At 50.5% G+C, this 27,344-nt stretch overlaps 2 protein-coding genes across 2 annotated transcripts in view; both read right to left on the bottom strand.

Annotated features, from left to right (window-relative positions):
- Nucleotides 1–726: 726 nt before the first annotated feature.
- Nucleotides 727–25,894, bottom strand: LOC115917047 (leucine-rich repeat-containing protein 4B-like). The gene is given in 9 exon segments (XM_030970784.1): nucleotides 727–1,076; nucleotides 1,079–1,156; nucleotides 1,159–1,240; nucleotides 1,242–1,464; nucleotides 1,466–1,497; nucleotides 1,499–2,268; nucleotides 2,803–3,148; nucleotides 11,825–12,142; nucleotides 25,628–25,894. Coding segments are annotated over 8 exon segments (2,019 nt in total). The 5' UTR covers nucleotides 12,104–12,142; nucleotides 25,628–25,894; the 3' UTR covers nucleotides 727–867.
- Nucleotides 25,506–27,344, bottom strand: part of LOC115917045 (synaptotagmin-3-like) — a 40,397-nt gene continuing 38,558 nt past the window's right edge. Inside the window, exon 14 of the mRNA XM_030970781.1 lies at nucleotides 25,506–26,160. Coding sequence (XP_030826641.1) covers nucleotides 25,506–26,160 — 655 coding nt within the window. The remainder of the gene's footprint in view (nucleotides 26,161–27,344) is intronic.

Raw genomic sequence — 27,344 nt, 5'->3', positions numbered from 1 at the left:
CCATCCCTCAATTCCTCCAAAGTCTCCCCCCCATTTTTTAGGGGTTCCCCCCAATATTTTGGGGGTTTTCCCCCCTTTTTTCCCACACACTTTTTAGGACTTTTTCCCCCATTTTTGGGGATTTTCCTCCACATTTTTAGGAGTCTCCCCCACATTTTTTCCAGCGTCTCCCCCTCATTTTTTTAGGAGTTTCCCCGCACATTTTTGGGCTTTTCCCCCTCTCCTTTCCACCAGTTTTTCCACACTTTTTTTTAGAATTTTCCCCCAACATTTTTGGGGTTTTCCCCCCTTTTTTCCCACACATTTTTTAGGACTTTCCCCCAACATTTTTGGGGATTTTCCTCCACATTTTTTGGAGTCTCCCCCAATTTTTTTCAGAGTCTCCCCCACATTTTTTCCAGCGTGTCCCCCTCATTTTTTTAGGACTTTCCCCCCACATTTTTGGAGTTTTCCCCCCTTTTTTTCCATACATTTTTTAGGACTTTTTCCCCCATTTTTGGGGATTTTCCTCCACATTTTTTAGGAGTCTCCCCCACATTTTTTCCAGTGTTTCCCCCCACATTTTTTGGGCTTTTCCCCCTCTCCTTTCCACCAGTTTTTCCACACATTTTTTTAGGACTTTCCCCCCCATTTTTGGGGTTTTCCCCCCATTCCCTCACCACCTCCCCCATTCCATCCCCCAAGAGTCTCCCCCACTTGTTTTAGGTTTTTTTTTTCCCTTTTCTCCCCCCAAAATTAATTTTTTTTTTTTTTTCCCGGCTGGATTTTGTCGGGGGGGTTGGGGGGGGCGGTTGGGTCAAGGGTTGGTCGTGGAGGGGGGTGGGGATTCATTCCACCCGCCCCCCCCACCCCCTCCTCCCCAAAATCTCAGATCTGCGTCTCCTGCACGTTCTCCTTGGAGGGGCTCTTGAAGAGCAGCGGCTCGTGCACCGAGTTGAGCAGCGGCGTCTTCCCGCAGCCCAACGCTGCCGCCGGGCCCCCGTAGTGGGCGGCCAACGCCGCATACCTGTCCAGGTGCTCCCTCTCCAACGCCGGCAACGCCAGCCGGTTGTCCCCACCCGTCCGCGCCGCCGCCGGGCCGCCGCCCGCCCGCCGCCGCCGGCGGGACCTCCGCCAGCTTCGTCCTCGACGTTGACGATCTCCACGGCGCGGGCCGCCCGCGGTGCTTGTGGCGCTGGTGCTGCTTGCGGAGCTTGTAGAAGGCCACCAGCATGACGGCGGCCATGAAGGTGATGGCAACGCAAGCAACCGATGATGATCTTGGTGGTCTTCAAGACGTCGTCCAAATCTTGGAGACCCCCGCCGGCCGCCCGCGCGGCCGCCGCCGCCGTGATGGGCACGGTGAAGGGTTTGCCGGTGGCGCGCGTGGCGGGGGCGGCCGTGGAGGCGCCCGGCCGGTTCCCAACCGACGCCCCGTGGGCGCCAGCGGGGGTTTGAGGGGCTTGCGTCGCGCCGCCCGGCGCCCTCGGTGGTCTCCACGGTGACCGTGGTGAAGTAAGGTGTAACCGGTGGCCGGGCGCGGCCGCGGGCGGCGCGCCGCGGCGTCGGCGACGGCGTTGAGCGTGGCGGTGGCCGTGGTGTTGCCGGCGGCGTTGGTGACCATGCAGGTGTACTGGCCGGTGTCCTGCACGGTGACGTTGGTGAAGTTGAGCGTCCCGTCGTGCAGCACCGAGATCCGCACGCGGTACGAGCCGTGCGTCATCAGCGTCCCGTTGGGCGTCAGCCAGTTGACCGAGGTCATGGCCGTGCCCGTGCGGCACTTGAGCTCGGCCGCCATGCCCTCGGTGACGTTGAGGTCGGCCGGCGGCTCCACGATGACCGGCGCGTAGCAGGTGAAGTGGCCGGGCTCCAGCTCGCCCAGGTAGCGGCCGCGCAGCGCCGGCGGCGCGTGGCAGCGGGCGCAGCAGCTGGTGTTGCTGGGCACGGTCTCGCGCAGCCACCAGCTGAGCCACAGCACGTCGCAGTCGCAGCGCCAGGGGTTGTGGTGCAGGTGCACGCGCTCCAGCCGGTGCAGCGGCGCGAAGAGGTCGTGGGGCAGCGAGGCCAGGTCGTTGTGGGCCAGGTTCAGCTCCTCCAGGGCCTTCAGGTCGTCGAAGGCGTTGCGCTCCACCGCCGCCACCCGCGCGTGCATCAGCCACAGCTTCCTCAGGCTGCCCAGGCCTTGGAAGGAGCCCGGCCTCACCCGGCCCAGGCGATTCCCCGACAGCTCCAGCTCCTCCAGCCTCACCAGCGCCGTCAGGTTGGGGATCTCCTTGAGGTTGCACATGCCTGTAGAAGGAAACGGGATGGGAAAATGAAGGTGGTGTAGAACGCAATCTTATCCCCTGGAGATAAACCTTGCGCTGTAATGATCATAGAACTCTTGATAGATGAGATAACCAATGGTGATCCCAACGTGATCTGGGAGAAAAAGGATTCGGGACTGAATTCTATTGCCCCGTGGATTCGGGACTAAACTCTATTGCCCCATGGGTTTGGGATGATCCGTGGATTTGGGACTAAACTATATTGCCCCATGGATTCGGGATGATCCGTGGATTTGGGACTAAACTCTATTGCCCCATGGATTCGGGATGATCCGTGGATTCGGGAGTAAACTCTATTGCCCCGTGGATTCGGGGAAATCGGATTTGACCCTATAACCCCGTGGATTCGGGGAAACCAGATTTGAGCACTAAACCGTTGGCAAAACACATCAATCACAGCTGTTGGCGTTTGCCAAACTGGGAGAAGCCCTGGCGACGCGGAATCCTTGCAAACTACAACGATAACGGAACCCTTGACAAACAAGACAACACATGCCCAGGTTGAGGTAGCGCAGGTTGACCAAGCCCTCGAAGGCGGCCTCGGAGATGTACTCGAGGCGCTTGAGCTCGCCCAGGTCGAGGCGGCGCAGCGAGGGCACGCGGTTGAAGGCGTAGCTGGGGATGCTCTCGATGGGGTTGTTCCTCAGCCAGAGCTCGCGGAGCTTGGACAGGTACTCGAAGGCCTGCGTGGGCACCGTGGTCAGGCGGTTGTCGAAGAGCTCCAGCGTGTTGAGGTTGGGCAGCCCGTTGAAGGCGCCCACCTCCACCTTGCGCACCAGGTTGCGGCTGAGCTGGAGGATCTCCAGGTGGCGAAGGTGCTTGAAGGTGTCGGTGCGGATCACCTGCGGGGGGCAGGGAATTAGTTGGGTTGGTAATTGGGATTGGGGAGAAGCAGTGAGGATTGGCTCGTTTCGTAATTTTAATTAAGGAGAACCAAAGGTTGGTTGGGTTGGTAATTGGAATTAGGGAGAAGAACCGAGGATTGGCTCGTTTCGTAATTTTAATTAAGGAGAAAAAAAGGTTGGTTGGGTTGGTAATTGTAATTAGGGAGAAGCAGCGAGGATTGGCTCATTTTGTAATTTTAATTAAGGAGAACCAAAATTTGGTTGGTTTGGTAATTGGGATTAGGGAGAAGCAGCGAGGATTGGCTCGTTTCGTAATTTTAATTAAGGAGAACCAAAGGTTGGTTGGGTTGGTAATTGGGATTAGGGAGAAGCAGCGAGGATTGGCTCGTTTCGTAATTTTAATTGAGGAGAAAAAAGGGTTGGTTGGGTTGGTAATTGTAATAAGGGAGAAGCAGCAAGGATTGGCTCGTTTTGTAATTTTAATTAAGGAGAACCAAAATTTGGTTGGGTTGGTAATTGGGATTAGGGAGAAGCAGCGAGGATTGGCTCATTTTGAAATTTTAATTAAGGAGAACCAAAGGTTGGTTGGTTTGGTAATTGGGATTAGGAAAAAGCAGCGAGGATTGGCTCGTTTCGTAATTTTAATTAAGGAGAACCAAAATTTGGTTGGTTTGGTAATTGGGATTAGGGAGAAGAACTGAGGATTGGCTCGTTTTGTAATTTTAATTAAGGAGAACCAAAATTTGGTTGGGTTGGTAATTGGAATTAGGGAGAAGCAGTGAGGATTGGCTCGTTTCGTAATTTTAATTAAGGAGAACCAAAATTTGGTTGGGTTGGTAATTGGAATTAGGGAGAAGCAGTGAGGATTGGCTCGTTTCGTAATTTTAATTAAGAAGAACCACCAAAGTTTGGTTGGTTTGGTAATTTTAATTAAGAACAATAATCAAAGGTTGGTTGGTTCGGTAATTGTAATAAAAGGGAACCGCCAAAGATTGGTTGGTTTCGTAATTTTAATTAAGGAGAAGCAGCAAGGATTGGTTGGTTTGGTAATTGTAATTAGGGAGAAGCAATGAAGATTGATTGGTTTGGTAATTATAATTAAGGAGAGGCAGCCAAGAGTGGTTGGTTTGGCAATTATAATTAAGGAGAACCAAAGACTGGCTCATTTCATAATTATAATTAAGGAGTACCAAAGATTGGTAGGTTTGGTAATTTTAATTAAGGAGAAACACCAAAGATTAGTTGGTTTGGTAATTTTATTTATGGAGAACCAAAAGTTGATTGGTTTGGTAATTTTAATTAAGGAGAAACACCAAAGATTGGTTGGTTTGGTAATTATAATTAAGAAGAACCAAAGATTGGTCAGTTTTGTAATTTTAATTAAAGAGAACCAGCGAAGGTTGGATGGCACCAATGATTGGTTGGTTTCGTAATTTTAATTAAGGAGAAGAACCAAAAGTAGGTTGGTTTGGTAATTGTAATTAGGGAGAAGCAATGAAGATTGATTGGTTTGCTAATTATAATTAAGGACAACCAAAGATTGGCTTGTTTCAGAATTATAATTAATGAGAAGCACCAAAGGTTGGTTGGCACTAAAGATTGGTTGCTTTGGTAATTGTAATTAAGTAGAACCACCAAAGATTGGCTCATTTTGTAATTATAATTAAGGAGAACCCCAAAATTTGGTTGGTTTTGTAATTATAATTAAGGAGAACCAAAGGTTGGCTGGTTTGGCAATTATAATTAATCATAATTAAGGAGAAGTGTTTTTTGTTGCGGAGAAGTTTCCACAATATTAGTAATAAAAATTAATGATAAATCATTTATTCATGTGGACTTTACCACACATTTTAATACTCCAGCACAGACTTTAACACTTTAGCAGGAACTTTGATACTCTAGCATGGAATTTAATGCTTCGGCACAGATTTAATACTCTAGCATGGACGTTAATACGTCAGCATGGACTTTGATTGTTTATTACTTTAATATTTTAACACAGAGTTTAGCACAGACTTTAATACCCTAGCACGGACTTTAATACTCTAGCATGGACTTTAATACGTCAGCATGGACTTTGATTCTTTAATACTTTAATATTTTAACACAGAGTTTAGCACGGACTTTAATATTTTAGCATGGGCTTTAGCACAGATTTGGATACTCTAGCATGGACTTTAATACTTCAGCACGTACTTTAATACCTCAGCGTGGACTTTGGCACTTCTGCACACACTTTAATACTTCAGCATGGATTTGATGCTCTAGCATGGAATTTAATGCTTTGGTGCAGATTTAATGCTCTAGCATGGAATCTAATACTTCGGCACGGACTTTGATTATTTAATAGTTTAATATTTTAGCACAGAGTTTAGCACAGACTTTAATATTTTAGCACGGGCTTTAGCACAGATTTTGATACTTTCGCGTGGACTTTAATACTTTAGCATGGACTTTAATACTTTAGCACAGACCTTAATACTTCAGCGCGGACTTTAATGCTTTAGCACAGAGTTTAGCACAGATTTAATGCTTTAGCAGGAAATTTAATACCTTAGCACAGATTTTAGCACCGGCTTTAATGCTTTAGGCCAGGCATGAATTAATACTTTAGCACAGACTTTAATACTTTAGCACAGATTTAATACTTTAGCACAGACTTTAATATTTTAGCATGGACTTAATACTTTAGCATGGACTTTAATATTTTAGGACAGACTTTAGCATGGATTTAACACTTTAGGACAGACTTTAACACCTAAGCACAGACTTCAGCACAGACTTTGATACTCCAGCACGGAAGTATCATATTTAATATTTGATTTTAATATTTTAGCTCAGAGTTTAGAGCAGGCTTTTATACTTTAGCAGGAACTTTAATATTTTGGCACAGACTTGAATACTTTAGCACAGATTTTGATTCTTTATTACTTTAATATTTTAGCCCAGAGTTTAGCGCGGACTTTAATATCCTAGCACAGACTTTAATATTTTGGCACGGATTTTAATACTTTAGCACGGATTTAATACTTTAGCCTGGACTTTAATATTTTACCCCAGAGTTTAGCACGGACTTTAGGATGGACTTGAACACTTCAGCACAGACTCAAACACTTTAGCAGGGACTTTAAAACTTTCACACGGACTTAAGCACAGACTTCAATACTTCAGCACAGATTTAATACTTTAGCACGGATTTAATACTTTAGCACCGACTTTAGTATTTTAGTACAGAGTTTAGCATGGACTTTAATACTTTAGCACGGACTCTAATACTTTACCCGGATTTTAGGACAGACTTTAATACTTTAGCACAGACTTTAATATTTTGGTACATAGTTTAGCATGGATTTTAATACTTCAGCACAGATTTAATAGTTTAACGTGGACGTTAATACTTTAGCATGGACATTAATACTTCAGTGCAGACTTTAATACTTTAACACGGGCTTTAGCACGACCTTTAATACTTCAGATTTAATGCTTTAGCATGGGCTTTAATATTTTAGTACAGAGTTTAATACTTTAGCACAGGCTTTAATACTTTAGCATGGACTTTAATATTTTAGCCCAGAGTTTAGCACGGACTTTAATACTTTAGCACGGACTTTAGGACGGACTTGAACACTTCAGCATGGACTCAAACACTTTGGCAGGGACTTTAAAACTTTCACATGGACTTAAGCACAGACTTCAATACTTCAGCACAGATTTAATACTTTAGCACGGATTTAATACTTTAGCATGGACTTTAGTATTTTAGTACACAGTTTAGCACAGACTCTAATACTTTAGCACGGACTCTAATACTTCACACTGATTTTAGGACAGACTTTAATACTTTAGCACAGACTTTAATATTTTGGTACATAGTTCAGCACGGATTTTAATACTTCAGCACAGATTTAATAGTTTAGCACAGTGTTTAATACTTCAATGTGGACGTTAATACTTTAGCATGGACATTAATACTTCAGCGCAGACTTTAATACTTTAGCACGGACTCATACTTTAGCACAGAATTTAATACTTTAGCACAGACTTGAACACTTTAGCACAGACTTTAATATTTTAGCACAGAGTTTGGGGCAGACTTTAATGTCTTAGCGTGGATTTTAATACTTTAGCAGGAACTTTAATACTTTAGCATAGACCTTAATACTTCACCAGAGCATTTAGCACGGACTTTAACACTTTAGAACGGACTTTAGCACAGGCTTTAATACTTCAGCAGAGATTTAATACCTTAGCATGGACTCTCATATACTTTTAGCGCCGACTTTAATGCTTTAGTGCAGAGTTTAGCACAGATTTAATACTTTAGCAGGAAATGTAATACTTTGGCACAGGTTTTAATACTTTAGGCCAGGCATGAATTAATACTTTAGCACAGACTTTAATACTTTAGCACAGATTTAATACTTTAGCACGGATTTAATATTTTAGCACAGTTTAGCACAAACCTAATATCTTAGCATGGTCTTTAATACTTTAGCACAAATTTTAATATCTTAGTGAGGACTTTAATACTTTAGCATGGACTTTAATATCTTAGCATGGTCTTTAATACTTTAGCAAAAATTTTAATATCTTAGTGAGGACTTTAGCACAGCCTTTGATACTTCAGCATGGAATTTAATACTTTAGCATGGATTTAATACTTTAGGACAGACTTTAGCACAGGTTTTAATTCTTTAGGCCAGGCATGAATCAATACTTTAGCACAGACTTTTAATACTTTAGCACGGATTTTAATACCTTAGCACGGACTTTAGCACAGACTTTGGTACTTTAGTATGGACTCTGATACTTTAGGGCAGACTTTAATATCTTAGCACGGACTTTAGCATGGATACTTTAGCATGGATACTTTAGCATGGACGTTAATATTTTAGCACAGAGTTTGGCACAGACTTTAATACCTTAGCACAGACTTTAGCACAGACTTTAATGTTTTAGCACAGATTTAATACTTTAGCACAAACTTTAATATTTTAGCACGGAGTTTAGCACAGACTTTAATACTTTAGCACAGATTTAATATTTTAGCACAAATTTTAATATCTTAGTGTGGACTTTAATATCTTAGTGTGGTCTTTAATACTTTAGCACAAATTTTAATATCTCAGTGAGGACTTTAATACTTTAGCACGGACTTTAATACCTCGGCATGGACTTTGATACTGCAGCACAGAATTTAATGTTTTAGCATGGATTTAATACTTTAGCACAAACTTGAATATTTTAGCACAGAGTTTAGCACAGACTTTAATACTTTAGCGCGGATTTCATATTTTAGCACAGTTTAGCACAAACTTAATATCTTAGCAGGGACTTTAATACTTTAGCACAAATTTTAATATCTTAGTGAGGACTTTAATACTTTAGCACAGACTTTAATACCTTAGCATGGACTTTAGCACAGCCTTTGATACTTCCGCATGGAATTTAATACTTTAGCATGGATTTAATACTTTAGGACAGACTTTAGCACAGGTTTTAATTCTTTAGGCCAGGCATGAATTAATACTTTAGCACGGATTTTAATACTTTAGCACGGACTTCAATACTTTAACATGGACTTTAATACTCAGCCTGGATTTTAGGATGGACTTTAATATTTTAGCGCGGATTTTAATGCCTTAGCACATACTGTAATTAATACTTCGGCACTGACTTTATCGCAGACTTTAATGCTTTAATTTGGACTTGAATTTAAAAATACTGAATTATAGAAATATTAAAATACTAAAATATTAAAATGCTAAAGTACAAAAGTACTAAAATATTAAATTACGAAATACACAAAAATACAAGAAAATTAAAATACTAAAATACGACGTCACGCAAATGTTAAAATATTAAAATAAATATTGAAACACAAAAATACAAAAATGTTGAAAATAGTAAAAGCAGTAAAAATGCTAAAATAATAAATCACACAAATATTAAAATATTAAAGTACTAAAATAATAAATTACACAAATAGTAAAATAAATAGCAAAGTATACAAATACTAAAAATACAAAAGTACAAAGAAAATTAAACCACTAAAATACAAAAAATTAAAATATTAAAAACAGCAAAATACTAAATTTCACTAATATTAGAATGCTAAAATACGAACATACGAAAACACAGAAATATTAAACTATTAAAATAACAAAAATATTTTAAGACAAAAAATTAAAGATAAGTTTGAAACGTACAAAAATATTACAATACTAAAAATACAAAAAAAAATTTAAAATATTAAATTATTTCTTAAATTACAATTATCTTATAGAATTAACCCTTTTCCCCCCCGGTGTGTCCCAGCGAACTTTCTCTAAAAATATTCAAAATATTCAAAAATTCCAAATATTTTCTGAAATTAACCCTTTCCCCGCCGTGTCCCACCCGGATGTGATTCTCCTGCAGGTTCAGGTAGAGCTGCGGCACCTCCGGCAGCTCGCGCATTGAAATTATTGAAATATTTCAATTAAAAATTCTAACAATAAATTTAATGAATTAAAAACATTAAATAGAAACACTTAAAAAAGTATTTAACATTTAAAATATTTAAAATACAAAAATTTTAGAGATTTAAAAACTTTTAAATTAGGAGATTTTAAAATGAAGACATTAAGAAATAAGAAAAACGTTAAAAATATTAAAATATCAAAAACACAAAAATATTTTAAAAATAAAACTATTGAGATGTTAGAAATGTTAAAAATATCACAATATTGAAATATTTAAAATACCAAAAGTACAATTTTAAAAGTAAAAAATATTAAAATATTAGGACTTTAAAAATACGAAAAAATATGACAAATCTTTATTAAAATTAACCCTTTCCTCCCCGTCTCCCTGTGATCTTTCCCTAAAAGCATTACAAATATTCCGAATATTAAAAATATTCTCTGAAATTAACCCTTTCCCCGCCGCGGCCTGGTCAACTTTCAATAAAAATATGCAAAAATAGTAAAAAATATTCCGAATTTTTTTCAGGAATTAACCCTTTCCGCACCTGGATGTGGTTCTCCTGCAGGTTCAGGTAGAGCTGCGGCACCTCCGGCCGCTCGCGCATTGAAATATTTTTATATTAATTACGAAACTTTCAATAAAAACACTGAAATAAAAAGTATTTCTTAAACATTTGAAATATTCAAGATACAAAAAAAAAAAAATCAAACCATTAAAAAAATTTAAATATAATAAAAAAAAATTTGAAATGAGGGAATTTTAAAATGAACACATTTGAATATCAAAAATATTGAAAATATTAAAAAATAAAAAATACAAAAGTATTTTAAAAATGTAGAATATTAGACTATTAGGAACGTTAAAAATATTAAAATATCAAAAATACCATTTTGAAAATTAAAAATATTAAAATATTAGGACTATTAAAAATATGAAAAAATATATTTTAAAAAAAAATAGTTTTAAATTAACCCTTTCCTCTCCGTCTCCTGGTGAATTTTCTCGAAAAATATTCATAAAGTATGAAAAAATATTCAAAATATTTTCTGAAATTAACCCTTTCCCCCACAGTGTGTCCCAGGGAATTTTTTCTAAAAATATTAAAAAATTACAAATATTTTCTGAAATTAACCCTTTTCCCCGCTGCATCCCAAGAACAATAAAAATATTAAAAAAAATTCCGAATCTTTTTCCAGAATTAACCCTTTCTGCACCTGGATGTGGTTCCGCACCTCCGGCAGCTCGCGCATTGAAATTATTTCAATATTTCAATTAAAAAATTCTAATAGCAACTTTAATGAATTAAAAAAATTTAAATAGAAACACTTAAAAAAGTATTTAACATTTAAAATATTCAAAATACAAAAATTTTAGAGATTGAAAAATTTTAAAATTGGGAGATTTTAAAATGAAGACATTAAGAAATAAGAAAAATGTTAAAAACAATAAAATATCAATGATACAAAAATATGTTGAAAATAAAATTATTGAGATATTAGGAATTTTTAAAATATTACAATATTGAAATATTTAAAATATTAAAAACACAATTTTAAAAATAAAAATTATTAAAATATTAGGACTATAAAAATACGAAAAAATATGACAAATCTTTTTTAAAATTAACCCTTTCCTCCCTGTCTTTCCTTCCTTCGTGTCAAAATAGTAAAAGAAAAACATTAGAATGTTGAAAATGTTTAAAATACCAAAATATTTTTAAAAAATCAAAATATTAGAAATGTGAAAAATTTTTAAAATACAGAAATACAAAGATATTAAAAATATTAAAATATTAAGAATATTAAATACGAAAATATTGAAAATATTTTAAAATTTTCAAAATAGCAAAAATACAAAAATATTAAAAATATCGAGAATGCTTCAAAAGCAAAAACTGTAAAAATATTTAAACATTAAGAATATTTAGAATATTTAGCATATTTAAAATATGTAAACTATGTAAAATATTAAAAATAGTAAAAATAATAAAGAACATTAAAATTGCTAAAAAATATTACAAATCATTTTAGACATTAACCCTTTCCCTGCCACGTCCCAAGAACACCCCAAATATTCAAACTATTTTTTAGACATTAACCCTTTCCTCCCCAGTACGTCCCAGGGAATTCGTTCCGAAAACATTTCAAAAATTAAAATATTAAAAAATATTCCGAAATTTTTTTCGGGAGTTAACCCTTTCCGCACCTGGATGTGGTTCTCCTGCAGGTTCAGGTAGCGCGTGTTCACCGAGATGCTCTGCGGCACCTCCAGCAGCTCCCTCCTGGTGCAGATCACCCGGCTGGCCTGGTTGCTGCAGGTGCAGGCGGCCGGGCAGGGGGTGCCCGAGGCGCTGCCCCCCGCCCCGGGCACCGGGCCCGCCCCCAGCAGCACCCCCAGCACCCCCAGCACCAGGGGGGCTTTGGGGGGCAGCGCCGGGGGGCGCCGGGGCCGAGGAGCCCTGAGGGCCATCCTAGGGGCAGCCATGGGCCTGGGGCATCGCCGGCTTCAGCGGCCCGGGAGCTGCTGGGGGGGAGAAAAAGGGGTTACGGGGGAGTTTGGGGGGTCCTGAGTGGGAGATTTGGGGGTTTTTGGGGGGGATTTGGGGGGTTTTGGGGGGCCCAGGCCATCCTAGGGGCAGCCATGGGCCTGGGGCATCGCCGGCTTCAGCGGCCCGGGAGCTGCTGGGGGGAGAAAAAGGGGGTTACGGGGGAGTTTGGGGGTCCCAAGTGGGAGATTTGGGGGTTTTTGGGGGGATTTTGGGGTCCTAAGGGGGAGATTTGGGGGTTAGGGGGTGGTCTGGGGGGGTTTGGGGGATCCTGAGTGGGAGATTTGGGGATTTTTGGGGAGTCCTAAGTGGGAGATTTGGGGGGCTCTGAGTGGTTCTAAGTGGGAGATTTGAGGGTTACGGGGTGGTCTGGGGGGGTTTGGATGGTCCTAAGTGGGAGATTTGGGGGTTATTGGGGAGATTTGGGGGTCCCAAGTGGGAGATTTTGTGGGTCTGGGGGGTTCTAAGGGGGAGATTTGGGGGTTAGGGGGTGGTCTGGGGGGGATTTGGGGGTCCGAAGTGGGAGATTTGGGGGGTCTGGGGTCTTCTAGAGGATCTCAAGTGGGAGATTTGGGGGTCTTGGGGATCTTACGGGGGTCCTGAGTGGGAGATTTGGGGGTTTTTGGGGGGTTTGAGGGGGATTCTGGGGGATTTGGGGGTCCCAAGTGGGAGATTTGGGGGTCTGGGGGTCTGGGGGTCCTGAGTGGGAGATTTTGGGGGTCTGGGGGGAGTTTGGGGGGTCCTAAGTGGGAGCTTTGTGGGTCTGGGGTCTCCTAGAGGATCTCAAGTGGGAGATTTGGGGATCTTGGGGATGTTACGGGGGTCCTGAGTGGGAGATTTGGGGGTTTTTGGGGGTCCCAAGGGGGAGATTTGGGGGTCTGGGTGGTTCTAAGTGGGAGATTCGAGGGTTACGGGGTGGTCTGGGGGGGTTTGGGGGGTCCCAAGTGGGAGATTTGGGGGTCTGGGGGGATTTTGGGGTCCTGAGTGGGAGATTTGGGGGGTTTTGGGGGGATTTGGGGGGTTTTGGGGGGTTTTGGGGGTTTTGGGGGGATTTGGGGGTTTTGGGGGGCCCAGGCCATCCTAGGGGCAGCCATGGGCCTGGGGCATCGCCCGGCTTCAGCGGCCCGGGAGCTGCTGGGGGGGAGAAAACGGGGTTAGGGGGGAGTTTGGGGGGGTTTGGGGGTCCCAAGTGGGAGATTTGGGGGTTTTTGGGGGGGATTTGGGGTCCTAAGGGGGAGATTTGGGGGTTAGGGGGGTGGTCTGGGGGGTTTGGGGGATCCTGAGTGGGAGATTTGGGGATTTTTGGGGAGTCCTAAGTGGGAGATTTTGTGGGTCTGGGGGGTTCTAAGGGGGAGATTTGGGGGTTAGGGGGTGGTCTGGGGGGGATTTGGGGGTCCGAAGTGGGAGATTTGGGGGGTCTGGGGTCTTCTAGAGGATCTCAAGTGGGAGATTTGGGGGTCTTGGGGATCTTACGGGGGTCCTAAGTGGGAGATTTGGGGGGTTTTGGGGGGTTTTGGGGGGGTTTTGGGGGGGATTTGGGGGTTTTGGGGGGGGATTTGGGGGTTTTGGGGGGATTTGGGGGGTTTTGGGGGGATTTGGGGGTTTTTGGGGGGCCCAGGCCATCCTAGGGGCAGCCATGGGCCTGGGGCATCGCCGGCTTCAGCGGCCCGGGAGCTGCTGGGGGGGAGAAAACGGGGTTACGGGGGAGTTTGGGGGGTCCTGAGTGGGGGATTTGGGGGTCTGGGGGTCCCAAGTGGGAGATTTGGGGGTCTGGGGGGATTTTGGGGTCCTGAGTGGGAGATTTGGGGGGTCTGGGGGGTTTCAGGGAGTTTTTGGGGAGTTTTGGGGTCCTAAGTGGGAGATTTGGGGGGTCTGGGGTCTCCTAGAGGATCTCGAGTGGGAGGTTTGGGGGTCTTGGGGATGTTACGGGGGTCCTGAGTGGGAGATTTGGGGGGGTCTGGGGGGTTTGAGGGGGATTCTGGGGGGATTTGGGGGTCCCAAGTGGGAGATTTGGGGGTCTGGGGGTCTGGGGGTCCTGAGTGGGAGATTTTGGGGGTTCTGGGGGAGTTTGGGGGGTCCTAAGTGGGAGCTTTGGGGGTCTGGGGTCTCCTAGAGGATCTCAAGTGGGAGATTTGGGGATCTTGGGGATGTTACGGGGGTCCTGAGTGGGAGATTTGGGGGTTTTTGGGGGGTCCCAAGGGGGAGATTTGGGGGGTCTGGGTGGTTCTAAGTGGGAGATTCGAGGGTTATGGGGTGGTCTGGGGGGATTTTGGGGTCCTGAGTGGGAGATTTGGGGGGGTCTGGGGGGTTTCAGGGAGTTTTTGGGGAGTTTTGGGGTCCCGAGTGGGAGATTTGGGGGATCTGGGGTCTTCTAGAGGATCTCGAGTGGGAGATTTGGGGGTCTTGGGGATGTTACGGGGGTCCTGAGTGGGAGATTTGGGGGGGTCTGGGGGGTTTGAGGGGGATTCTGGGGGGGTTTGGGGGTCCTGAGTGGGAGATTTGGGAGTTATTGGGGGTTTAGGGGGTTTTGGGGGGGTCAGGGGGGGGTCAGGGGGAATTTGGGGTCTCCAAGGGGCTGGGGGTTTGAGGGTCTCAGCCCCGCCCACACAGGTGTGCGAGCACAGGTGTGCAAACCCCGCCCACCGCACACAGGTGTGCAAACCCCGCTTATCATCAACCCTCTGCACACGCACAGGTGTGCAACCCCTCCCTGCTCACACAGGTGTGCAAACCGTCCCTGCTCACACGAGTGTGCAAATCACACCTGTCACATATCCCACGTGCGCTCACACAGGTGTGCAACTCATCCCTGCTCACACAGGTGTGCACACCTCACCTGTCACACTCAGGTGTGCAAACCCCGCTTATCATCAACGCTCTGCACACGCACAGGTGTGCAAACCGTCCCTGCTCACACGCGCGTGCAAACCCCACCTGTCACAGACCCCACGTGCGCAAGCACACAGGTGTGCAACTCATCCCTGCTCACACGTGCGCGCAAATCACACCTGCCACAAACTCATGCGCACAGGTGTGCAAACCGTCCCTGCTCACACAGGTGTGCAAATCACACCTGCCACAAATCCCACGTGTGCACGGGTGTGCAACCTGTCCGCACTCACACAGGTGTGCAAACCCCACCTGTGGCACAGCCCCGCGCACAAACGTGCAGGTGTGCAAACCGTCCCTGCTCACCCAGGTGTGCAAACCACACCTGTCACAGACCCCACGTGCGCACGCACAGGTGTGCAACCCCTCCCTGCTCACACGTGTGTGCAAACCTCACCTGTCATGCCCAGGTGTGCAAACCCCACTTATCACTGACCCCTTGCACAGACACAGGTGTGCAACCCCCTCCCTGCTCGCACAGGTGTGCAAACCCCAGCTGCTCACATGCGCGTGCAAACCCCACCTGTCACAGACCCACGTGTGCACAGGTGTGCAACCCCTCCCTGCTCACATGCGCGTGCAAACCCCACCCGTCACAGCCCCCACATGCATGCACACAGGTGTGCAATTCCTCCCTGCTCACACAGGTGTGCAAACCGCCCCTCCTCACACGAGTGTGCAAACCCCACCTTCCATGCCCAGGTGTGCAAACCCCACTTGTCACTGACCCCTTGCACAGACACAGGTGTGCAAACCCCTCCCTGCTCACACGCGTGTGCAAATCACACCTGCCACAGCCCCCAAGTGCACGCACACATGTGTGCAATCCCTCCCTGCTCACACAGGTGTGCAAATCACACCTGTCACAAACCCACGTGTGCACAGGTGTGCAAACCCCACCTGCCATGCCCCAGGTGTGCAAACCCCGCTTGTCACTGACCCCTTGCACAGGCACAGGTGTGCAACCCTGTCCCTGCTCGCACAGGTGTGCAAACCCCAGCTGTCACAGACCCCACGTGTGCTCACACAGGTGTGCAACTCATCCCTGCTCACACGAGTGTGCAAACCGTCCCTGCTCACACGCGCGCGTGCAAACCCCACCTGTCACAGACCCCACGTGTGCTCACACAGGTGTGCAACTCATCCCCGCTCACACGAGTGTGCAAACCGTCCCTGCTCGCACAGGTGTGCAAACCCCGCCTGTCACAGCCCCCACGTGTGCTCACACAGGTGTGCAACTCATCCCTGCTCACACGAGTGTGCAAACCGTCCCTGCTCGCACAGGTGTGCAAACCCCACCTGTCACAGCCCCCACGTGTGCTCACACAGGTGTGCAACCCCTCCCCGCTCACACGAGTGTGCAAACCGTCCCTGCTCACACGCGCGCGTGCAAACCCCGCCCCCCCCAGCCCCCCCAGCCCCCCCCAGGTGTGCAAACCCCCCCGAACCCCTCCCCCTCCCCCACCCTCGCCGCTCGCGCGCGCGTGCAAACGCCGCCCCTCCCCCACCGCCCCACCATCCCCGCGCTCCGTCCTTGCACGCGCAGCTCCCCCCCCGCCCCCCCCCAACCCCCAAAATCCCCCGAATTCCCCCCAAATTCCCCCCCCGTCCCCTCCCCCACCCCCGGCCTTACCCCGCACCCCCCCTCGGGGGCCTCGCTCGGAGCCTTCGGCCTCCCCTCCCCCTCCCCCCCCCCCTCCTCCTCCTCCTCCCCCCCCCCCCCCACCCCCCGCTCCTTCCTGCCCCTCCCCCTTTCCCCTTCCTGCCCCTCCCCCATCCCCCGCGAGCCCCTCCCCCTCCCCAATAAAAACGGAGCTGGAGCTCCGCCCCCTCCCCCCCCCCTCCCCCACCCCCCCCCCGCGCGCGCGGCAGCGACGAGAGAGGCGGGACCCCCAGGACCCCCGGTACCGATCCGGGACCCCCCGGGACCGCAGGGACCCCCCAGCACCTTCCGGACCCCCCGGAACGGATCCGAACCCCCCCAAATCCTCCAGGATGGATCCGAGACCCCCGGGCCCCCGGACCCCCGGTACCGATCCGGGACCCCCCCGGGACGGCTCCAGAGACCCCGAGACCCCCAGATGGATCCGAGACCCCCCGGGACCCCCGGATCCTCGGAACCCCCAGAACGGCACCGAGACCCCCCCGGTACCGCAGGGACCCCCAGCACCTTCCGGACCCCCCCAGAACGGCTCCGAGACCCCCGGACACCCCCCGGACCCCCCGGAACGGCTCCGGACCCCCAAAATCCCCCAGAACGGATCCGAGACCCCCGGGACCCCCCCGGTACCGCAGGGACCCCCCCGGATCTTCCGGACCCCCCCAGAACGGTTCCGAGACCCCCGGACACCCCCCGGACCCCCCAGAACGGTTCCGGACCCCCCCAAAATCCCCCAGAACGGATCCGAGACCCCCCGGGACCCCCCCGGATCTTCTGGGCCCCCCCGGGATGGCTCCGGGACCCCCGCGACCCCCAGACCCCCAAAATCCTCCAGGACCCCCCAAAACGGCTCCGGGACCCCCTGGGACCCCCCCGGAACGGTCCAGAACCCCCAGGACCCCCGGTACCAAAGGGACCCCCCCAAAATCCCCAGGACCCCCCAGAACGGCACCGAGACCCCAGGACCCCCCGGATCTTCCGGAGCCCCCAAAATCCCCCAGAACGGATCCGAGACCCCCCCAGGACCCCCCAAAAATCCCCCAGACCCCCCCAAAATCCTCCAGACCCCCCAAAACAGTTCTGGACCCCCGAAAATCCCCAGGACCCCCCCAAAACGGCTCCGAGACCCCGGGACCCCCCCAAACCCCCCAAAATCCCCCAGAACCCCCCAAAACGGCTCCGAGACCCCCGGGACCCCCCCAAAACCCCCAAAATCCTCCAGACCCCCCAAAACGGCTCCGAGACCCCCCGGACACCCCCAAAAACCCCCAGACCCCCCCAAAATCCCTCGGACCCCCCAAAACAGTTCTGGACCCCCCAAAATCCCCCCAGAACCCCCCAAAACGGCTCCGAGACCCCCGGGACCCCCCCAGATCCTGCAGAGCCCCCCCACAAAAAAATCCCTGGGACCCCCCCAAAACCCCCAAAATGTCTCTGGACCCCCCCAAAATCCTGCGGAACCCCCCCCGGAATGGCTCCGAGACCCTCAGGACCCCCCCCCAAAAAAAACCCCAAAAAACTTCTAGGGCCCCCAAATTCTCCCAGGAGACCCCAAAATTCCCCCCCAAAAAAACCCCCAAAAACAACAAAAAAACCACCAACCCTCTGACACCCCCCAAAAAATCCCCTGGGACCCCCGAATCTCAGAGAGAAACCAAAAATCCACATGAGGACCCCAAACATCCACCTGGAGACCCCAAAAAATCCACCTGGAGACCCCAAAAACGCTGAGAGGGACACCAAAATCCGCACGGGGACCCCAAAATCCACACAAAGAACCCCAAAAAATCCACCTGGACAACCCCAAATCCACCTGGAGATCCCAAAAGCCACCTGGGGATCCCCAAAATCCACTCAGAGACCCTAAATCCACATCAGGGACCCCAAAAATCCACCTGGACAACCCCAAATCCACCTGGAGAACCCAAAATCCACAGGGGGAACCTCAGAATTCCACCTGGAGACCCCAAAATCTCAGAGAGAGAAACCCCAAATCCACACGGGGACCCCAAAAATCCACCTGGAGACCCCAAAATCCACATGGACAACCCCAAATCTACCTGGGGAACCCCAAAATCCCAACCTGTAGACCCCAAAATCCACCTGGAGACCCCAAAAAATCCACCTGGGGAACCCCAAAACCACACCAGGAGCCAAAAAAATCCACCTGGAGTTCCCAAAACTTGTAGGGAGAACCCAAAAATCCACCTGGAGACCCCAAAAACACATCGGGGAACCCAAAAATCCACCTGGGGAACCCCAAAATTCACAGGGGGAACCCAAAATCCCAACCTGGGGACCCCCAAAATCCACCTGGGAAACTCAAAATACAAAGTGGGGACCCCAAAATTCACCTGGAGACCCCAAAATCCACACAAGGAGCTCCAAATCCACCTGGAGAGCCCAAAAGCCACTCGGGGACCCCAAAATCCACATCAGGGACCCCAAAAATCCACCTGGAGAACCCAAAATCCACATCAGGGACCCCAAAAATCCACCTGGACAACCCCAAATCCAGCTGGAGAACCCAAAATCCACAGAAAGAACCTCAGAATTCCACCTGGAGACCCCAAAATCTCAGAGAGAGAAACCCCAAATCCACACGGGGACCCCAAAAATCCACCTGGAGACCCCAAAATCCACATGGACAACCCCAAATCTACCTGGGGAACCCCAAAATCCCAACCTGGAGACCCCAAAATCCACCTGGAGACCCCAAAAAATCCACCTGGGGAACCCCAAAACCACACCAGGAGCCAAAAAAATCCACCTGGAGTTCCCAAAACTTGTAGGGAGAACCCAAAAATCCACCTGGAGACCCCAAAAACACATCGGGGAACCCAAAAATCCACCTGGGGAACCCCAAAATTCACAGGGGGAACCCAAAATCCCAACCTGGGGACCCCCAAAATCCACCTGGGAAACTCAAAATACAAAGCGGGGACCCCAAAATTCACCTGGAGACCCCAAAATCCACACAAGGAGCTCCAAATCCACCTGGAGATCCCAAAAGCCACTCGGGGACCCCAAATTCCACATCAGGGACCCCAAAAATCCACCTGGAGAACCCAAAATCCACATGGACAACCCCAAATCTACCTGGGGAACCCCAAAATCCCAACCTGGAGACCCCAAAATCCACCTGGAGACCCCCAAAATTCACAGGGGGAACCCAAAATCCCAACCTGCAGACCCCAAAAATCCATGAAAAGAACCTCAAAATTCCACCTGGAGACCCCAAAATCGCAGAAATCCAAAATCCACACGAGGACCCCAAAATTCACCTGGGAACCCCAAAATCCCAACCTGGGAACCCCAAAATGGACCCGGAGTGAGGGTGAAAAGGGGGCGGGGCCAAAGCTGGGCACACCTGGGCACACACAGTGACACACCTGGGCACACCTGGGCACACACCTGGGCACAGCTGGGCACACACAAACACACCTGGGCACACGCACACAAACACACACACACCGGGGCACGCACACAGTGACACACCTGGGCACACCTGGGCACACCTGGGCACACACAGTGACACACCTGGGCACAGCTGGGCACAGCTGGGCACACACAGTGACACACCTGGGCACACACACAGTGACACACCTGGGCACACCTGTGTACACACAAACACACCTGGGCACACCTGGGCACACACACACCTGGGCACACCTGGGCACACACACACCTGGGCACACACAGTGACACACCTGGGCACAGCTGGGCACACAGATAGACACACCTGGGCACACACAGTGACACACCTGGGCACACACACAGTGACACACCTGTGCACACCTGGGCACAGCTGGGCACACACAGTGACACACCTGGGCACACACAAACACACCTGGGCACACACAGTGACACACCTGTGTACACACAAACACACCTGGGCACACCTGGGCACACAAACACACCTGGGCACACCTGGGCACACACACACACCTGGGCACACACAGTAACACACCTGGGCACACGCACAGCTGGGCACACACAGTGACACACCTGTGTACACACAAACACACCTGGGCACAGCTGGGCACACACAAACACACCTGGGCACACCTGGGCACACACAGTGACACACCTGGGCACACCTGGGCACACCTGGGCACACACAGTGACACACCTGGGCACACACACACACACCTGGGCACACACACAGTGACACACCTGGGCACACCTGTGCACACCCAAACACACCTGGGCACACACACACAAACACAGACACAGCTGCGCACACCTGGGCACACACAGTGACACACCTGTGCACACCTGTGTACACACACACAGACGCACCTGTTCCACACACCTGTGCACACACACACCTGCGTGCACCTGTGCGCACATGCGCACACCTGTGCACAGACCTGTGAGCACACCTGTGCACACCCGTAAACACCTGTGCACACCCGTAAACACCTGTGCACACACACACATGTGCGCACACATGAACACACCTGTGCACTCACACACCTGCACACACCTGTGCACACAGAGACACAAGCACCTGTGTCTCACACACTCACCTGTGCATGCACACACATCTGAACACACACCTGGGCACAAATACTCACCTGTGCACACCTGAGCACACTCACCTGTACACACACACTCACCTGTGCACACATGCACACCTGTGCACACTCACCTGTGCACGTCTGGGCATGCATGCTCATACACACCTGTGCACACACACCTGTGCACGCCTGTGCACCCTGTACACACCTGTGCACACTCACCTGTGCACACACTCACCTGTGCACACACACCTGTACACACACACTCACCTGTACACACCTGTGCACACTCACCTGTGCACACACTCACCTGTGCACACTCACCTTTGCACACACTCACCTGTGCACTCACCTGTTCACTCACCTGTACACACCTGTGCACACTCACCTGTGCACACTCATCTGTACACACACCTGTGCACACACCTGTGCACACTCACCTGTGCGCACCTGTACCCACCTGTGCACACTCACCTGTACACACTCACCTGCGCACACTCATCTGCGCACACCTGTGCACACTCACCTGTACACAGACACTCACCTGTGCACACGCACCTGTACACACTCACCTGCGCACACCTGTGCACACACACTCACCTGTGCACACTCACCTGTGCACACCTGTACACACCTGTTCACACACCTGTGCACACACACTCACCTGCGCACACCTGTGCACACACACTCACCTGTGCACTCACCTATGCACACACCTGTGCACACCTGTTCACACACACTCACCTGCGCACACCTGTGCACACACACTCACCTGTGCACACACCTGTGCACACTCACCTGTACACACCTGTGCGCACTAAGCTGTGCACACACCTGTGCACACACCTGTGCACACTCACCTGTGCACCCCTGTGCACCCTGTACACACCTGTACACACACACTCACCTATGCACACACCTGTACACACTCACCTGTGCACTCACCTATGCACACACCTGTGCACACACCTGTGCACACTCACCTCTGCACACCTGTGCACTCACCTGTACACACCTGTGCACCCCCCCATGGCTTTGGGCTCTCCCGGGGCTCCCTATTGGGGTTTGGGGGAGGGGATTGGGGTCAGGCCACGCCCCCCGCCCCAAATGGGGACCCCAAAATTGAGGACCCCAAAATAACCCCGCCAAAAATGGGGACCCCAAAAAGATCCCCCCAAAATTGGGACCCCAAAATGACACCCCCAAAATCAGGACCCCAAAATCGGAACCCCAAACCCACGCCACAAAATAAGACCCCCTAAAATGGGGACCCCAAAATCGGAACCCCAAAATCAGGACCCCCAAAAACGACCTCCCAAAACAACCCCACAAAACGACCCCCCAAAATGGGGACCCCAAAATTGGAACCCCAAAATCAGGACCCCCAAAACGACCCCAAAAAAACGACCCCACAAAAAAGACCTCCCTAAAAGGACCCCCCACAAAACGATCCCCCCAAAATGGGGACCCCCAAAATCAGGACCCCAAAAATTGGGACCCCAAAAAGACCCCCCCAAAATGGGGACCCCAAAAAGACCCCTTAAAACGACCCCCCCCAAAATTGACCCTACAAAATGAACCCCCCAAATGGGGACCCCAAAACGACACCCAAAATGGGGACCCCAAAATTGGGACCCCAAAACGACCCCCCAAAAATTCACAGCCCCAAAAGAACCCCCCCAAAATTGGGACCCCAAAACGACCCCCCAAAAATTCACAGCCTCAAAACGACCCCCCCAAAATTGGGACCCCAAAACGACCCCACAAAAAAAGACCCTCCCAAATGGGGACCCCAAAACGACGCCCCCCAAAATGACACCCAAAATGGGGACCCCAAAACGACCCCCCGAAAACTTCACAGCCCCAAAAGAACCCCCCAAAATGGGGACCCCAAAATTGGGACCCCAGAACGACCCCCCTAAAAATTCACAGCCCCAAAATGACCCCCCAAAATTCACAGTCCCAAAAGAACCCCTCCAAAATTGGGACCCCAAAATGATCCCACAAAAATGACCCCCTAAAATGGGGACCCCAAAATTGGGACCCCAAAACGACCCCCGAAAATTCACAGCCCCAAAATGACCCCACAAAAACGACCCCCCCAAACTGACCCCTCAAAATGGGGACCCCAAAACGACCCCAGAAAAACGACCCCCCAAATGGGGACCCCAAAATGACCCCCCAAAATTCACAGCCCCAAAACGACCCCTCCAAAATCGGGACCCCAAAATTGGGACCCCAAAACGACCCCACAAAAAAAGACCCCCCCCAAATTGACCCTACAAAATGAACCCCCCAAAATTGGGACCCCAAAACGACCCCTCCAAAATGGGGACCCCCAAAATTGGGACCCCAAAACGACCCCACAAAAACGAACACCCCCAAATTGACCCTACAAAAAAGACCCCCTAAAATGGGGACCCCAAAACGACCCCCCAAAAATTCACAGCCCCAAAACGACCCCTCCAAAATGGGGACCCCAAAACTGGGACCCCAAAGTGACCCCAGAAAAACGAGCCCCCTAAATGGGGACCCCAAAACGACCCCACAAAATTCACAGCCCCAAAAGAACCCCCCAAAATTAGGACCCCAAAACGACCCCCCAAAAATTCACTGCCCCAAAACGACCCCACAAAAAAAGACCCTCCCAAATGGGGACCCCAAAACGATCCCCCAAAAATGGGGACCCCAAAATTAGGACCCCGAAACGACCCCACAAAAACGACCCCCCAAACTGACCCATAAAATAGGGACCCCAAAATGACCCCACTAAAAAGTCACAGCCCCAAAACGACCCCCAAAATGACACCCAAAATTGGGACCCCAAAACGACCCCACAAAAACGAACACCCCCAAACTGACCCTACAAAAAAGACCCCCTAAAATGGGGACCCCAAAACGACGCCCCCTAAAATGACACCCAAAATGAGGACCCCAAAATTGGGACCCCAAAACGACCCCACAAAAAGACCCCCCCCAAATTGGAACCCCAAAACGACGCCCCAAAAATTCACAGCCCTAAAACGACCCCTCCAAAATTGGGACCCCAAAATTGGGACCCCAAAACGACCCCACGAAAATGACCCCCCAAATTGGAACCCCAAAACGACCCCCCAAAAATTCACAGCCCCAAAAGAACCCCCCTAAAATTGGGACCCCAAAACGACCCCACGAAAACGACCCCCCCCCAAATTGCCCCTACCAAAAAGACCCCCTAAAATGAGGACCCCAAAACGACCCCCCCCAAATTGACCCTACAAAAAAGAGCCACCAAAATGGGGACCCCAAAACGACCCCCCAAAAATTCACAGCCCTAGAACGACCCCCCCAAAATTGGGACCCCAAAACGACCCCACAAAAAAAGACCCCCCAAAATTGGGACCCCAAAATGAGGATCCCAAAACGACCCCACAAAAACGACCCCCCCCAAACTGACCCCACAAAATGAACCCCCGAAATGGAGACCCCAAAACGACCCCACAAAAACGAACACCCCCAAATTGACCCTACAAAATGAACCCCTAAAATGGGGACCCCAAAAGGACGCCCCCTAAATTGACCCTACAAAAAAGAGCCACCAAAATGGGGACCCCAAAATTGGGACCCCAAAACGACCCCACAAAAAAAGACCCCTCAAAATGGGGACCCCAAAATGAGGATCCCAAAACGACCCCCCAAAAATTCACAGCCCCAAAAGAACCCCCCAAAATTGGGACCCCAAAACGACCCCACAAAAACGACACCCCCCCAAACTGACCCCACCAAATGGGGACCCCAAAATCGGAACCACAAAATTGGGGACCCCAAAATGGGGACCCCAAAGGGACCCCACAAAAAAGACCCCCCACACAAATTGGAACCCCAAAACGACCCCCCAAAAATTCACAGCCCTAAAACGACCCCCCCAAAATTGGGACCCCAAAACGACCCCACAAAAACGATCCCCTAAAATGGGGACCCCAAATTTAGGACCCCAAAACGACCCCACAAAAACGACCCCCCCCAAACTGACCCCGCCAAATTGGGACCCCAAAATCGGAACCACAAAATTGGGGACCCCAAATCGACCCCCAAATCGAGCATCCCAAAACGAACCCCCCCCCCCAAAAAAAAAAAAAAAATCGAACCGGGTCTGTACTGGGAAGGACTGGTCCGTACTGGGAGGGGGATGGGGGTCACTGGTCCGTACTGGTCCATACTGGGAGGGACCGGTCCGTACTGGGAGGGATGCGGAGGGGCCGGGTCCGTACTGGGAGGGGGGGATGGCGGTTACTGGTCCGGACTGGGAGGGGGGGATGGGGGTGACTGGGAGGGGGGGATGGGGGTCACTGGTCCGTACTGGGAGGGGGGGATGGGGGTCACTGGTCCGTACTGGGGGGGTCCCCACTCACCGGGCCGGGCCTCAGCATCGCTCCAGCGGCCGCCGGGGCCCCGCGCCCCCGCCCGCGCTCGGCTCCGCTCGGCTCGGCTTCGGGAGGGTTCGGGAGGGTTCGGCTCGGCTTCGGTGGTGTTCGGCACCGCTTCGGCGGCGTTCGGATGCGTTCGGAACGGTTCGGATGCGCCCGGCCCCGGTTCGGCCGCGCTCGGAGGTGTCCGGCCTCGGGTTCGGCTCCGTTCGGCTCCGTTCGGCTCCGCTCGGGCTCGGGTTCGGCTCCGTTCGGCTCTGCCCGCCCTCGGGTTCGGCTCCGTTCGGCTCCGTTCGGCTCCGCTCGGGCTCGGGTTCGGCTCCGCTCGGCTCTGCCCGCCCTCGGGTTCGGCTCCGTTCGGCTCCGCTCGGGCTCGGGTTCGGCTCCGTTCGGCTCCGCTCGGGCTCGGGTTCGGCTCCGCTCGGCTCTGCCCGCCCTCGGGTTCGGCTCCGTTCGGCTCCGCTCGGGCTCGGGTCGGCTCCGTTCGGCTCCGCTCGGCTCTTCGGGAGGGGGCGGGGCTGGGGAGGGGGACGATGGGCACGGGGGGCGGGGACAGCGACAGCCCCGCCCCCCCCCCGCGCGCGTCCCCCAAAGCCGGCGCGCCCCCAGGGGTGTCCCCGATGTCCCCAATGTCCCCTCAATGTCCCCTCAATGTCCCCCAGTGTCCCCTCAATCCCCCAACCCCACTGTCCCCCAATGTCCCCACTGTCCCCAATGTCCCCAATGTCCCAAACACCTCCCCAAATGTCCCCAAATTTCCTCAGTGTCCCCAATGTCCCCAACCCCCAATGTCCCCAAATGTCCCCGATGTCCCCAGACCCCCAAATGTCACCAAATGTCCCCAATGTCCCCAAACTCCCCAAACGCCCCCAGTGTCCCCAATCCCCCCAATGTCCCCAAGTGTCCCCAACCCCTCCCAAATGTCCCCATTGTCCCTAATCCCCCAATTCCCTGTTACTCCCATTGTCCCCAATGTCCCCAGGGTCCCCAACCCCACCAATGTCACCAATGTCCCCAAACCCCGATGTCTCCAAATTTCCCCAATGTCCCCAACCCCCTCAATGTCCCTGAAGTGTCCCCAAATGTCTCCCAATGTCCCCAAATGTCCCCAACCCCCAAGTGTCCCGAATATCCTCATTGTCCCCAATGTCCCCAATGTCCCCAAAGCCCCCAATGTCCCCAGTGTCCTCCCAATGTCCCCGTTGTCCCCAACACCTCCCCAATGCCCCCAACCCCCAAGTGTCCCCAATGTCCCCAGTGTCCCCATCCCTCCAATTCCTCGATGTCCCCAACATCCCCAACTGTCTCAAATGTCCCCAATGTCCCTTCACTGTCCCCAATGTCCCCAACCCCCCCAATGTCCCCAATGTCGCAAATGTCCCCAACGTCCCCAAATGTCCCCAATGTCCCCAATCCCCCCAATGTCCCCAAATGTCCCCAACACCTCCCCAATGTCCCCAAACCCCCAAATGTCCCCAAACCCCCCAAACCCCCCGATGTCCCTAAATGTCCCCAATGTCCCCAAACCCCCAATGTCCCCAATCCCTCTAATGTCCCCAACCCCCCCAATGTCATCAATGTCCCCAAATGTCCCCAAACCCCCAATGTCCCCAATGTCGCAAATGTCCCCAACATCCCCAAATATCCCCAATGTCCCCTCACTGTCCCCAATGTCCCCAAACCCTCCCAATGTCCCCAAGTG

This window comes from Camarhynchus parvulus, unplaced genomic scaffold (genome assembly GCF_901933205.1).
Source record: "Camarhynchus parvulus unplaced genomic scaffold, STF_HiC, whole genome shotgun sequence".
In the NCBI taxonomy this organism is placed as follows: Eukaryota; Metazoa; Chordata; class Aves; order Passeriformes; family Thraupidae; genus Camarhynchus; species Camarhynchus parvulus.
Note: the sequence above shows the minus strand (reverse complement) of the source record. Positions and strands in the feature narration are given on the sequence as shown.